At 32.7% G+C, this 15,749-nt stretch overlaps 1 protein-coding gene across 4 annotated transcripts; it reads left to right on the forward strand.

Annotated features, from left to right (window-relative positions):
* The first annotated feature begins 212 nt into the window (after positions 1 to 212).
* Positions 213 to 4,327, forward strand: LOC7463321 (E3 ubiquitin-protein ligase RZFP34). Of its 4 annotated transcripts, none has more exons than XM_024609045.2 (13): positions 213 to 741; positions 896 to 1,013; positions 1,122 to 1,209; positions 1,333 to 1,392; positions 2,311 to 2,343; positions 2,449 to 2,526; positions 2,619 to 2,662; positions 2,940 to 2,980; positions 3,102 to 3,184; positions 3,281 to 3,372; positions 3,659 to 3,728; positions 3,817 to 3,858; positions 3,947 to 4,327. In XM_024609045.2, the coding sequence occupies exons 2-13, from the start codon at positions 925 to 927 to the stop codon at positions 4,100 to 4,102; spliced, it is 876 nt and encodes a 291-aa protein (XP_024464813.1). In that variant the 5' UTR covers positions 213 to 741; positions 896 to 924; the 3' UTR covers positions 4,103 to 4,327. The 4 variants fall into 4 exon arrangements, with proteins under 4 accessions (XP_024464813.1, XP_052311800.1, XP_002314304.1 ...); XM_002314268.4 differs by having other exon boundaries at positions 311 to 807; XM_024609046.2 differs by having other exon boundaries at positions 311 to 600.
* The last annotated feature ends 11,422 nt before the right edge of the window (positions 4,328 to 15,749 follow it).

Genomic DNA, 15,749 nt, shown 5'->3' on the forward strand with positions numbered 1-15,749 from the left:
AGAGTTTTAAAATAGAGTCTATATTTATTTGCAAAGCAACTAGGCATGGTTGAGCTCCTCCCCGGAAAATCAATGATCAATAAGAGTGGAAAATAGGTGTAAAGTTGGATTAACATTAAGTTTACTTTAAAAGTAATATATATATATATATATATATATATATATTAAAACGAAATAAAGATTTTAAATGAAAATAATCCGCTAAATAACATGTTAATGGGTAAGCATTACCCGCAATGAAGCGCGTAATGCTCAAAAACCTTGTCATCTCCAGAACACCCATTACAGTTAAAAGCAGTTAAATCCCCTCTAAAAAATCCCAAGCCCTTGATTGTCCAACCCGTTCTTTCCCGCCACCGACCTCACAAAGCATAAAAAAGGCAAACGAGTCATCGAATTTATGCCCACAGCTCATGCCTACTACTCAGTGATTGGACTCAAACTCACTCACAGCTGTATAGAATCAGACAGTCTTGAGAAATAAAAACCTCCCATATCCAACATCCATGCATTAAGTATAACAGCACATAAGTGTTTGGTGCGTACGTTGTTTACTTGGAAACAAAGTACAGTCACAAGTTTTCTTGGTTTCTATTTTAGGTAGTTTTTTACTTGCAGGTTAATTTACTTTGCCTTCCTTGCGTGTCGCTGACTCGGCCCTTTCAATAACCAATACTACTTCGATTTGATTTTTGTGTGGACACATAGAAGAGAGAAGAGAGGGTTATAGAGAGATAAATAGTGGGTTTCTCTTAATCTCTCTAAAAGCTTGATTAGTATTGTGTTTTTCTGAAAGTTCTTTTCTGGGTTTGTGCTTTGCTCTTTCTTTCATTGATTTCTGTTCTTTTTAATGAAACAGTTGTTGATTGAGTTGGCTGTGTGTTTATGGATTCAGGTGTTGAAGAGTTTCTAGAATTGAAGAGAATGGGGAGTGAATCCGTGGCACAATCAGATTTTCTTGAATTTGGAGATACAGAAGCATCTTTGATGGAGATTGGTTCTGGGAATTATGGGTATGTCTTATTTTCTGTTGTCAAATTCATTTTATAATTTGGTCCCTTGCCCTTTATTTGTAGACTGATTCAAGATTTTTCTAAGTTAATTTTCCTTGCTTCAATTAGATGCTCACATTATAGGAGGAGATGCAAGATTAGAGCACCTTGTTGCAATGAAATCTTTGATTGCAGGCATTGTCATAATGATGCTAAGGTATATATGTACAAAAAACTATGATCTTTCTTCTTTACTCCCTTCTCCTCTTGTTCTTTGACAGATAATTCATACTCTTAGTAGATGTTTAGTTAATTCTTAACCTGGTTTTTGTATAAACAGAATGGGTTGGAAACTAACCCACTTGATCGACATGATATTCCTCGCCATGAAGTCACAAAGGTATTCTTTTATTTCTTTCTGCAATTGCCATTCATCTCTCGTAATTACTTTGTGTTCCTGAATCGAAATTGTTTGAAGGTACACAGTTTGATTGATTTGGAATGCACTTGATTCGTTTCATCTATACTCCATGCCATTCCGCAGCTTAGTAGTCATTTTCTAGTCATGCCCACAATTTAATGTTATTGCAATAGAGGAGCCTTGTTTGATGACTAAAGGGGGAAAAAAAACGACTCTATGAGAGCATGTGGTTGAATATTTCACTTTTGTGCCTTTTTTCATTATATCTCTTAAAGTAAGTAGACTTTTGCAATTGGTGGTCTCAAGAATTTTACATATTTTTTTGAGATGGAGACAGAAATATATGGACACAAGGTAAAGCTTGGACAATTTTTGAAGACTCGCAAGAATGAATACAAAACAGGAAGATGTCCTGCTAGGAACAAACTGTGTACACTTATTGAAAAATCCATGATTTTGGATAAGGTTTATTTTTATGATAAAAGGTGTCACTTTTGATTTCCACATCACATATAACCAATGAGATAATTGCATGTTTTTTCTAGGATAAGGTTTGGTTGAAGGCTTTAGGCCATAATCTCGACGCTTGGCCCAGATTTCCTTTCAAACTAGGATGGATATTGACCCGGTCAAACTCAGGTGACCTAGCAGGTCAACTAACAACTCCTAGGACTTTTCTTAAATTTTTTCCAAAATGAAATCGTTTCAATTTTGTTTTTTTAAAATGATGTTGTTTTGAAGTTTACTTGGGCAAGGTAGGGCAAGGCACAACTCAAGCCTTGAGCCTGGTCATATAACTATGGCATAATGTTTCTTTCATGTCTTTTTTAGATATGGTTTATTGTGTTGGTTTTCTTAGTTTTCTCTGATTGTATCCTGTTAAACTTTACTTTTCAGGTTATTTGTTCACTCTGTGACACCGAACAAGATGTAAGTGTCTGCAACATAAAATTAGATGATGTACAAGTCAAAGGATTTTTGAAAATTAAGATAGAAGTGTGTGAATTCTTAATATTCCTGTGTTGCATTTAACAGGTTAAGCAAAATTGCATAAACTGTGGAGTTTGCATGGGGAAATACTACTGTTCTAAGTGCAAGTTCTTCGATGATGATGTAATTTTCCATACTTCTCATTGATCTTTTTTACTTCCATTTTGCTAATATACACAGTTTTTGTAGTAATCCGAAATGATTTTTTTGTTCAGGTTTCAAAAAATCAATACCATTGTGATGAGTGTGGAATATGCAGGTAATACATCTAATTCCTGTTTCACTTTTTTCTTCTTCAGTTCATTTCTAGTTTAGTCTTGAATGGCTACACCATATGAGCATTACAGTAACAAATTCATAACCTATCTGGAGTTCTGAACCTTCTTGTGTGTATACTTTCACATTGTATTTTCATATCAAGTTACTCGTTCTAGTTCCAGGTCATGAAGCTCTTTCATGGTCTAAATAGCTTTCTTCTGAATACCATACGAATTACAAGTTTAAACTCATTGATTTTGTTGTCATTGCCTTTACAGAACTGGAGGAAAGGAAAATTTCTTCCATTGCAACAAATGTGGTGAGTGGGAAGATAACAAGCCAATAACCTTGATTGGAATTGAAAACTGCAATCTATTTGCCCTTTTTCTATTTCTTTTGAATCAATCAAACTGATATTTCAAGATATTTTTGTTCACCAGGTTGTTGTTATTCAATGTTAATGAAGGATGCACACCGTTGTGTTGAAAGGGCTATGCACCATAATTGCCCTGTTTGTTTTGAGGTAAACAAAGCATTAATACAATGTAACACCTATGTATCGAAAATTTTGAAAAGTTTCTTGATACTTAGAGAAGTTTTTTTTTTTTTTTCCATACAGTTTCTATTTGACACTATGAGAGATATCACTGTGTTGCCTTGTGGACACACAATACATTTGGAATGCTTGAAAGAGATGGAACAACATTACCGGTAAGCACCATGCATCTTGCTCAAATTCATGCTTGCTTGCAGCATTTTCTTTGTACTTTTATTTTGCTCCATCCTCTTTAATTAATTTCAGATTCAAAATTGTTCTCACATCTTTTCTTTTTTCTAGAAACATATCACATCCTTGAAATTCCTCATTGCAGCATTTGTGTTATATGACAAAAAACTTATCTTTGGTTTTGCAGCATTTTTGTTTCATGTTTCCTTCCATCTCTCATCTGGAAAATGTCAGCTAATGGGTTGGTTCATTTATAACTTGATTTTGCAGGTATTCATGCCCAGTTTGCTCCAAGTCCATATGTGATATGACAAGATTGTGGAAAAAGCTTGATCAAGAGGTAATTAAAATCCTTGTTAGTATTCCTGTTTAATTTTCCCATGTCGTCCCAGTTTATGTATCTTAACTGTTTTTAAACTTCAAAGCAGATTGCTGCAACTCCGATGCCTGAAACGTACCAGAATAAAATGGTGAGAATCTAAAGTTGACCCGGAATGCCTTGATCTTTTGATAGCCATTTTCCATAGAAATTGCTGACTGATTTTTGCTTACAACCAGGTGTGGATTCTCTGCAATGATTGCGGAGCAAATTCCCATGTCCAATTCCACATTGTGGCACATAAATGCTTGAGATGCAACTCATACAATACCAGACAGACACGAGGAGGCCCTGCTGCATCATGCTCATCAGAAGTAGGCATTGAGATTAAATGAAGTTACCATTCTTTTGCATGGTTAGTGTCACTAACGTGCCAACAGGGAAGGAAAGTTATTCCTGTTTAACGTTGTTAATCCATCTACATTGTATCAGTAAAAGGATCTTTCTAGTTACAATTCCTCACAGGAAATGGCAAAATTTTGATATGTCATGGAGGTTTATCTGGGTTTTCTTGTACACAAATGGGTTGGTAATCAATCACTAATCATTTTACTCTTCCATGTTACCGTTGTTTCTTCAATGAGCCCAAGAGGTTAAAAGTTAAAATCTGCACAGCTCAATCATGGCTCCTCACCCCAAATCAAGAAAACAACATAAAGAAAAGGAAAAGGCACATTTTGAACTCAGTAGAAGCATTCACAAAATAAAGGAAATTCATTTTTTAAAATTTTTTTGTGACAATGATAACGAAAAAAGACTTATTTACATTTAAGAGATAAGGCTACTGTTGACGCAGATGATTAAATAAAAATTTTAAGGGTTGCAAACCGAAGATAAGATCCATGCTATCATTTATAGGGTATGTATTGATATAATTCTGGAAAAGGCTACCAGATATCTTTTGTATTCTAGCTTATATAACCACAGTGTTTACATTTGATACAAAGACCAGTTTTCTATGTTTGTTACAAGAGATATAATTTACATGGGATTCAAATACAAGATAAGGCACACACGCTATGCAGATCATCCTAATCACATAGGATGACTCTTATCTTTATCATTCCCTCGCAAATTAGCTAGGAGATCCAACACAGAGAGTTTGTCCCGCAACAAACAAAAACGATCAGCTGTGTGTCCCTTGGTAAAAACATTAGCAGGCTGCAAAGAAGTGGGGACATGTTGTAAAATTATGTCTCGATGGGCCACTTTCTCACGGACAAAATGGTAATCAATTTCGATGTGTTTAGACCGTGCATGGAAAATTGAATTGGAGGCAAGGGCTAAAGTACTGATATTGTCACACCAAACAACAGGGGCAGCCTGAAGGGAAATTTTCAGCTCATACAAAAGCATACGCAGCCAATACACTTTAGCTATAACAAGAGCTAAACAACGGTATTCTGCCTCAGTGCTAGACTTGGAAACCACATGTTGTTTCTTAGCCGACCATGAAATGAGATTGGAATCTACATAAACACCATAACCACACGTTGATCGTCTATCATCGGGATCACCAGCCCAATCAGAATTACAGTAGGCATTAATAGAGAAGGAACCAGGTTTGTAGAAAAGGTCATGATCGAGTGTGTTCTTCAAATAATGTAGGACACGTTTGGTTGTTGTCCAATAGGCAGAGGTTGGAGTCTGCATGTGTTAGCAAAGCTGATTTACTGAGTATGCAATGTCAGGACGCGTGAGGGTGACATATTGTAAGGCACCAACTATTTACCTGTACTCAGTTGGATCTGAAAGATGTTCCCTAGCAAATTTGGATAGTTTGGAGCCTGAGACACAAGGAGCTCTATAAGGTCAGATGCCAAGGAGGTGTACTTGATCTAAAAGATCAATAATATATCTTGTTTGTCGAAGATGCAACCCGGAAGGAGAACGTGTAGCTTCAATACCCAGGAAGTAAGCCAACCAGCCGAGGTTCCTCATGGAAAACTCAAGTTGCAGGTTAGCGATAAGAGATGTAATGAATTCCTGGTCATTAGACGTGACAAGGATATCATACACATATATTAATAAGAACACATGCACTGAACCGTGGTGATAAGTGAACAAGGAGGGATCAACTTGGGAGCTATGAAAGCCAAGAGACAATAATGCAGTAGATAGACGATGAAACCAAGCCCGAGGGGCTTGCTTTAAACCATAGAGAGATTTGTAAAGCTTACAAACAAAGTGAGGGTGCACCGGATCTTCAAAGCCTTTCGGTTATATCATGTATACCTCTTCCTCTAAAATGCCATGGAGAAAAGCATTAGAGACGTCGAGCTGCCTAATGTCCCAGTTGAAAGAAACAGCAATTGTAAGGACCATACGAACAGTAGAAGGTTTGATGACAGGATTGAACGTGTCATGAAAGTTTATCCCACTTTTCTGTAAATAGCCAACAGCAACAAGTCTAGCCTTGTGACGTTCTATACTTCCATCAGGCCGTCTCTTTAGTTTGAAGACCCATTTGCAAGACACCATATTTTTACCAAGAGGACGAGAGTATAAAGACCAGGTGTCATTCTTGAGTAATGCCTGAAATTCGGTGTCCATTGCTGCATGCCACTCAGGAAGAGAAGCTGCTTAAGCATAGGTGCAAGGCTCAGAGATGACCATACTTGCATGCAGAGCTTGAAGAGGGTGACGGGTAGAGTAATATACATGGAAACCAAGAAAGCTACGGGGTTTAAGGTGGCCAGTCTGGGATCTGATGACCATGTGAGAGGGCGGTAGGGGAAGAGAAGGTGATATGTCTTGATGAGCAGGATGCTCACTGTCATAGGAAGAAGAAAATTGACGAATGGGTGCAGAGGAATTGGGAGAGGCCAGAGGAGTTGTAGAATGACTAGAGGTGGAAATTGGTGTAAATGAATGCAGATCATGGACGGGTGAGGTGGAATTTTGAGAAATTGAAGGTGAAGATGGGACAGTAGGAGCGGGAAAAACAGGTGAAGAAATAAATATAGTGGAGGGAGGAGATAACAATAGATTATGAGAATTACTTGAGGAGCGCACGTTGCTGGCAGAGTTAGTGAAGATAGACTGTACTGTTGCTGGGAAATTACCCTCATCAAAAATCACATTTCAGGATATATAGACATGCCTAGAAGATGGATCAAAACACCAAAAAGCTTTGTGATTAGAACAGTAACAGATGAAAATACAGGGTGTTCTACGATAAGATAATTTGTGAGTTGAGTAAGGACAAAGATATGGAAAGCATTGACATCCAAAAGCCCGGAAATAGGTGAAGTCAGGAGGAATGTGGAAAAGACGTTCAAATAGGGATAAATAATCAAGAACCTTGGTAGGTAAACGATTAATAATGAAAATAGGGGTAAGAAATGCATCAACCCAAAATTGTTTAGGTAAACCGGATTGGGAAGAAGAGTAAGTCTCATTTCCATAATATGACGATGTTTTCTCTTGGCAAGGCCATTTTGTTGTGAGGTATGAGGACAAGAAAGACGATGAAAAATTCCGTTGGCACTTAAAAATTGCTTAAAGATGTTAGAGCATTATTCCCCACCATTGTCACTTTGAAATTGTTTAATGGTGTAATTAAATTGTTTTTATACTAAAAGTTTGAATTTAACAAAAACTGAATAAACATCAGATTTAGTATAAAGGGGAAATAGCCAACAAAAGCTAGTATAGTCGTCAATAAAAATTACATAATACCGACAGCTACTCAACGAAGGTGTGGATGTGGACCAAACATCAGAATGAATTATTTCTAAGGGAGTTGTGGACTCGGTTGTAGAGTCAGAAAATGGTAATTGTTTAGATTTGCCAAGTTGACAAGACACACAAAGAGTCTGTTTATTGATTGAATCATTAACTGGAAGAGAAGATTTTGAAATGACACGATGAAGGATGACAGAGGAGGGGTGGCCTAAACGACAATGCCATGTGGAGGTAGAAGTCTTGACGCCAACTGTCATGGTAAGAGCATGAAATTTGGAAGATGGAAGTTAATGTAGGTTTATTGGGTACAATCCATTTTCACTTGGCCCCGTCAGAAGCGTGTTCCCCATCAGGATGTCCTTCACAAAAAAATAAGAGCTGGTGAGTTCAAAGTAGACATTATTGTCTTTGCAAAATTTATTAATGGAGAGCAGATGTGCAGATGCTTGACGACAGTATGCAACATTGTTTAAGGTGAGAGTAGAAGAAGGAGTATGAAAGAAGCAGTGCCAGTACGAGAGATGATCAAACCTGTCCCGTTACCTACGCCGACTGAGTCATCTCCTATATAAGGTTGAGAGCTGGCCAGATTAGCAATATCGGAGGTAACATGAACATTAGCTCCACTGTCAGCATACCATTGATTTTGACTAAGATAAGTGGCATTAGCTTCAGCCACCATAGCAGCTAATTCAGTTGGAGGATGACAACCCTGAAAGGAGTAGTTCATGCGATTAAAACAGTCCAGAGCTTGATGTCCCTCCCTTCTGCAAATTTGACAGGGAGATCGCGAGCGAGAAGTCGTAGTAGCAGGTGTGGCTGGTGATGAGGATGGCAGGTGAGGTAACGGTTGTTGAAACTGAGAAGAAGAAATACCAGAGGGTTTGGATGATCCAGAGAAACAAGATTTGTTGATACTGTGTCGATATCTAGGTTTGGAACCATTTTTATGCGTGTACAAAGCATATGGTCCTGCCTCAGGTTGAATAGAGTGACCATGGAATTTTTGCATAAGGTCATAATTCAGCAACTCTGCATGGAAGTCAGAAAATAGCATGGACTTCTCGTTAGCAAGCAACATATAAGTCATCACAAAGGAGTGAAAAGAGGAATTAAGACCATTGAGAACAGATAAAATTAAATCTGAATCATCAACAGGTTCCCCCACAGCAGATAGTTCATCGGCAAACGATTTAACTTCATCCAAAAATTATTGGCAAGACATGGAACCTTGTTGTGAAGATTGTAACTTCCTCTTGATAAGAGAAATTCGTGAAGTTGAGGGCGTAGCAAATCTTGCACCAAGAGCTTGCCAAGCAAGCCGAGAAGTCTCCAGACCATAAATGGTAGAAACCACCGTAGGAGATAAAGAAGAAATAATCCAGCCAAGTACTGTTTGATCTTTATACTGCCAAATTACATTAGCAGAATTAAGAGTCCTTTGTGCCTTGTGTTCTTCAATGGAAAATTTAGGAGGGCTAGGTTCGGAACCATCAATGATTCTCATTAGACCATAGCTTCGAAGTAGAGGAATTAATTGAGCACTCCAGGCAAGGAAGTTAGTTCCATAAAGTTTAATAGAGATAACTTGAGCTGGAAGATGAAAAGCAGCAGAAGGAAAAGAAGCGTTTGTGATAGCAGCCATAGGATTAACAAAAGCGTTAGCTATAATTGGCTCTGATACCATGAAATAATTCTGGAAAAGGCTACCAGATATCTTTTGTATTCTAGCTTATATAACCACAGTGTTTACATCTGATACAGAGACTAATTTTCTACGTTTGTTACAAGAGATATAATTTACATGGGATTCAAATACAGGATAAGGCACACACCCTATGCAGATCATCCTAATCACATAGGATGACTCTTATCTTTATCATGTATGAATTAACAAGAAACAAATTTATTTTTTTCTTTTCATGTAAATCTCGCTTTTAATAAGATCTATTTCTATAATAACGTCAGATTATTAGTTATAAGAGAAAAAAATAATAATTGTTTCGTCCCAGAGAATGAACAAGGTTAATCTAATAATTTCTCATTTGTTAATTAGAAAAAATTAAAAAAAAATACAATTAAATCTCTCCTTTTACATTATTATTTTTTTCCCAAAAACTTTCTCTAATATTTCTCATAATTTCATTTACAATTATGCAATTTCATGTAGGAATTCATATGCTCCTGTGAAATAATTACAATAAAACTAAAAAAGAATATGCAATTTGATTGAAGATTATTGTGTCGTTAGACACCATTCAGTGTGGACGGCAATATTTCTTGAACCGTTTTTTTATTATTATTGTTCTGATTATCGAATTTTATAATTTTACAATTTTATTGTATTAACAACATTTTATCTATTGAGACTTGTCTCTATTTATGTGCTCCTATGTGTGTGAAGTGTAAAAGAAAATTCAGACGTTCAATTAAATTTAAGGTTATAATTAAAAAAATTGAAGGAGCGAGAACCAAAATAAATTAAAAAAACAGAGCATGTTGTTCAAAAGGCACATAAAAATTCAATTTGATCCTTAAAATTTTAATTTAAGCATATTTGATCCCTCAAGTTTAAGAGTTTCAAGTTTTAGTTCTAAAGTTTATATACGAACCCAAAGGTTAAAAACCTTGAATTCACAAAAATTAAAAATAGAAATAACCCAAGAAAGTTAAAATAAAACTGAAGATAAAACATGTCATAATAATTACCTGAATCAAGACACTAAAGTTATTGAATGAAAGAAACCCCAATCCTATGCTTATAATAAATCATGAACTGAAAGTACAAAAGAAGAACATTACAAAGACTATCAGTCTTTAATAAGTTCAAGAAAAAATCAATAAAAAAATCAAAAGTATATGAGTAAACCTCACACAAATACTCAATATGATGAAAAACAAGGTCGTCTTTTTCTTCTTCTTCTTCTTCTTCTTCTTCTTTATAATATGATTCATCAATAACCAAAACTAAACAAAAACTTTTGCTCTCTTTTTAATAAAGTTGTCGCAAATTCAAGAACTAAACACAAAGACTAATAACACGGAAAATTATAGATAGATACATAAAATCTAATTTTATAGCGTTGTTATGATACCAACTAATATGAACTTAGAAATTAAAAACCCTATAACCTACAAGCAAGAAACAATACAACCCAAAAAATTTCAAATCAAATTGATAAAAAAAAAACTTGATTTAATGTTTACCTTAATAAAAAAACCAAAGTTATTGGATAAAAGACCTCAACTCTTTGATTATAAAGAACCAAGAAGTGGTAGTATAAGAAAAAACGCCACAAAGACAGTTAATATTTGATAAGTCTTGAAGAGTTCAATGAAGAACAAGAGTAAAAGCATTTTTGTACAAACACAATATTATTTCTGAATAAACCAAGTCTAAAAGAAAAGGAATCTAAATACAAACTAAATAATCTATTTATAAAAGGTAAAATATCTTCAACACGACTAAAAAAAATAACAAGAGAGTTCTAAATAAAATAGAAAAAATAACCTTAAACTAACTAGGAAAATAATGTAAATCGCGCTCATTATCTTTTGGACCTTATCGCAAGGTCTTACCGATTTCTGATCGCTATAAAATTTTAACCCTATATAAAAAACAAGACCTTTAAAATGTTCTAGAAAATTTAAAATTTGATCCAATAGTTGGATCAAAAGTTATACTTGTTAACTTAAAATTATACATTAGAAAAAAGAAAGCTCAAAATCGACTTAAGCTTGTCCAATTCTTGCACAGATCACATTAATTAAATCCGGATCATTCCTTGTTGAAGTTTGAAAGCTTGACTTTCCCCAAATATCCTAAATAAGCTCATTAAGTGCCTTTTTAATCTTGTTGCTTCTTGACCTTGTAATTGGCCTGATCGGCACGTCTAGTGGATCATTTGATAATACTTGTTGATTATTGTTGGGTTCTTTTTTTACGTTTCAATCCTTAAGTGTTGAGAGATAAGTGAGAAAATATTTGAAATATGAGATGAGAGAGAAAGAGATTGGTCAGGTATATTCTAACCTTAAAAAAACAAATCTTTGTGTCAATAGGTTCATCTTAAAAAAAAAAAAAATCCATGAAGGTCATTTGGATTTTTCATCTTACTAGAAAAAAAAATCCGACCTTAGAAAGATTTTTTGATTCAGCTAATTGAAAGGTGTTTGAAGCTAAAAATAGGTTTAATACGGTCATGATGTATTTTAAATGTTTGCATGTGAAAACTACTTTTGTTTTTTTTTAAAAAAAAAAAGAGTTCTTAAAATTTAACAACTTTAACCCTAATTTTCTAGTGACTTTTAATGCCCAATAGTTGAACCAACAAACGTTGCATGATTTGCCAAGGAGAATAGCACATCATGTGTCTTTTTAAAAAATGTTAAGTCGTATGCTTCTTAAAAAAAAAAACCTAAAATTTGACCAAGCACACGATTTTGTTTGTTTTTACGTTTTAAAAATACTTTTAAAAAAATTTAAAATTTTTTTATTTTTATTTTTTTACTTCAAATTAATTTATTTTTTTTATGTTTTCAGATCATTTTGATGTGCTAATATCAAAAATAATTTTTAAAAAATAAAAAATATATTATTTTGATGCATTTGTGAAAAGCACTTTAAAAAACAACCACAGCTACACTCTCAAACAGGCATCCTCCCAAGACTTAGATGTTTGGGCTTTTTTTTATATTTCTCTTCATTTTTTTTAATTTTAAATAAAATTCATTATAAATAAAATAATATTTAAGATATAAACCAATTTCACCATATATTTCAAATAAAATTATAGTTTCTATAGTAATATTAACAAAAACTTTGTGAATTATTATATATGAATCTAATATGCAAATAAAAAAAATCATGCTTGTGAATAGTAGATAAAAATAAAATATTTATTTTTTGTTTTTTATTATAAATTTTTTCATAGTTATTTCTTCTATCATGTTTGAATTATCAAGTCATGATTCTTCATTACAAGTTTTTGTTAAAGAAATAATGTTTTTAATAAAAAAAAAACATATTTTTGTCAAAAAAATAAAAGAAATACATGAATAAAAAAAATAGAGTTTTGATTAAGACATAAATTTTCCCCTTCTTATTCAAATAAATAAAATTTTTTATGAATATTTATTTTAATTGTTTTTTTATTTTTATTAAAAACATGCTATTAATAAAAAATATATGTTTTTGTCAGAAACAATACATGAATAAAAATAGGGAGATTGCCTTATAAAATACGTATTTGTTTAGATAATATAATATAAGTAGTTGTTTTTCTTACAAATATGTATTATTAAATATAATATAAGGTTCTTAAAAATACCCCACAACACCAAGGAAAAAAAAAATGGTATACTGCTGTCTTGTCTACCAGTGCATTGAACTGGTAGAGACACCTCAACAAATTCGCTGTATATATGAAGAAGGGGACACATTAGTGAGCAGTCCACGCATCCAAGAATACTAAATTCAATGCTTATTAAACTTGGTCTAATTCAGATTTTTATAAACTAGATTAATTTAATGTCCTGTAAAAAAAGTAAAAGACTGTTATTTTAATAAAAATTAACAAAAATCTTGGGAAATTATTGTGCTATTTATTATAGTAATGACAAAATTGCTTCTCAGCCTTGAAATATTAGAAATCGATACTAGATGTTTTTTCACTTTAATACAATTATTTTTTACAAATTATGTTGGGTTAGTTTAGTTATTATTATTTTTTTCACAATAAAATTATTAATTTAACCCTACAATAATAAAAAAAAAATTACTTTCAATCAAGGGTGTTTTGGCATTTTTTGTTTTTTCAAAATATTAAAATTACTTTATCATCCTTAAAGGCAATCAATTAATCTCTCTTATATTGGCTTTCTTGTCATTTTACCATGGTTTGTTTTTGTTAATATCAAGATTACTTAGCGACATTATTATATTTGACCCTATATTAAATATTATTAAAAATAAATTGGAGACGGTCCCCACGCCATTCAACCGGTGCTTGTGGGGTAGTTCGATTACCAAATCTTGTCTTCCACGAAAGTATTTGAATCATCTTGATTTCCTCTCGTGTTTCAAATAGCCCTCTGATTTAGCATTGGCAATCTTTTCTTTTTCTTTTCATTTATCTCTATCTACCTTGATTTCACGCTACCTCCTAAAAATTTCAAAGAAGCCTCTTCAATTTGTTTTCTCTTTGAATTTAGTCCTTGATCTTTTTATTTTTATTTATTTTATTTTAAATAATTTATAGAATTAAAATTCTTTTTTAAATTTCATCCCCTTTAAATTTCTTAACCTTTCAAATTTGATCCCCATTTTTTTATTGTTTTTTTATTTGGGAAAATTTCTTAGATTTTTTTTTTACAATTTCATCCTCCTTAAGTTTTTTTTCCTATCTAATTTGATCCTCGTTCTTTTGATTATTTTTTTTTGTAGATTTTTTAAATTTATTTTTCTTTTCGATTTCATTCTTGAACATTAAATGAGTTGGGAATTGAGTTTGAGTCTAGGATTTCATGGGCTATAAGTTTTAGGGATTAACAAAGGTTTAGGAGGTTCGTCTGTATTTTCTTGATTTTTTATTTTCTATTTTAGGCTTTTTTTTTAGTTTTATACTTTAGCATTTATTCAATTTGAGACTGGACTTAGTTGTTTTTATTTATTTATTTTATAGAATTTTACACTAATTTTTAAAATAACTCTGGTTATCTCTAGTCTTTTTATTTGTCATTCTTTGTTAATTTGTTTTTGCTAATTTTTTTAATTTATATTTTCTTTCTGGTTTCATCCTTTAATTTTTCAAATAATTTTTTATATATAATTTAGAAAATTAGAATTTTTTTTTTCAATCTCACCCCCTTGAATTTCTTAATCTTTTAAACTTGACTCTTATTTTTTTCATTGTTATTTATTTTATTTAAATTGATTTTTTTACAATTGATCCTTTGGTTTTTTTTTTTCTAATGAATTTGATTTTTATTCTTTTGATTACTATTTTATTTACTTTGACAAAAAATTTAAATCAATACTTTTATATTTGTCTATCTTGGTACCGTCATTTAGAACATGAGCTTCGTCAGTTGGCCTAGGTTGGCTCAATCTTTTTTAGGGTTGCTTTTTAAAATTTTAATATTTTTTGTGTTTCTTCATTTAGCATTATGTTGTTTTAGAATTGATTTTTGTGAAGTTTCTCAGTTTGTCTTCCATTGAGTTATCTCATTTACATGATCCAGGTTGCAGAGTTTGATTGGTTTGTTTGGTTTGATAGGTTTTTTTTTTCTTTTATATATATTGACCTTATTTTAAATGTGTCCTTGTGCATTAGATTTTTTTTTAGAATTGGACTTAAATATATTTTTTATGTTTTATTTGTTTATCTTAATTTTATGACTCGACTTTCATATTTTCCATACTCACTCAAGTTAGCTTAGGTCCCTTTTTTTTTTTTGTTATCCTTCCACATTAGCTTCTCTATTTTTTTTCTTCTTTTTCTTTTTAGGTTACCATAATTTTTTTTTTTTTTAAATCAATCTATTTATTATCGTTATCTATTTTTTTATTATCTAATTAAATTATAAAAATGTTTTTTTCTCTCAGTCAAGTCTGTTTAAAGTACTTTTTTATATTTTTTTAAACCTGACATTTTATGGAACAGTGGCTTGTCTTCTTTCTCTCGTGGAGTTAAAGTTACCTTAGTAATCAATGGCTCCAAGGAGAATAAAAAAATAAAAACAATCTTAGGGGGCTGGTTTGGCTGGTTCTAGACTGAAAAATACCTTTGACTAATTTCATTATGCTTCGAGAAAACCCTACACAAGTCAAAAAAAAAATAAGGTTAAAAAAATAAGCCCTGAGACCGAATAGCACTGCCAGTGATTTCTCGGTCTCCGAGGCTTTTTCCCAGGTTGAAACCTCATTCAACCGAGCATATAAAAAGCAGAACCTCATTCACCGTTCCAGAGAAAAGCATATAAAAAGCAATTCAGTAACACGTGAATATAAAACTTTTCTTGTTGAGTGGCCTTTCCAGTAGATTGCCTACAATTTGTCGGAAAGGAACAGATGTTTTTTTAAAAAAAACAAAGAAAACACAAGGCACTAGCAATATTATACCCAACAAGTTACAGCTGGTTTTAAATTATCAAGAGAAGGTTTTGGTAACAAGTCAACCACCTTTTCCCTCAAATTGTTAACTAATTATAACCCTTGAGCCTATTTTAGATATAGCTTGATGTTGACCACAGGAATCCCATGAGAATGGTAACATTACCTCATAATGCCTACGA

This window comes from Populus trichocarpa, chromosome 9 (assembly GCF_000002775.5).
Source record: "Populus trichocarpa isolate Nisqually-1 chromosome 9, P.trichocarpa_v4.1, whole genome shotgun sequence".
Classification (NCBI taxonomy): Eukaryota; Viridiplantae; Streptophyta; class Magnoliopsida; order Malpighiales; family Salicaceae; genus Populus; species Populus trichocarpa.

What these genes read in the sequence shown, in the direction of transcription:
- LOC7463321 (XM_024609045.2), top strand. Translation starts at nt 925, where the DNA reads ATGGGGAGTGAATCCGTGGCACAATCAGATTTTCTTGAATTTGGAGAT. An exon ending in TCTGTGACACCGAACAAGAT is followed by an intron (nt 2,344 to 2,448) that starts GTAAGTGTCTGC and finishes TGCATTTAACAG; the next exon opens with GTTAAGCAAAATTGCATAAA. An exon ending in GATGAGTGTGGAATATGCAG is followed by an intron (nt 2,663 to 2,939) that starts GTAATACATCTA and finishes TTGCCTTTACAG; the next exon opens with AACTGGAGGAAAGGAAAATT.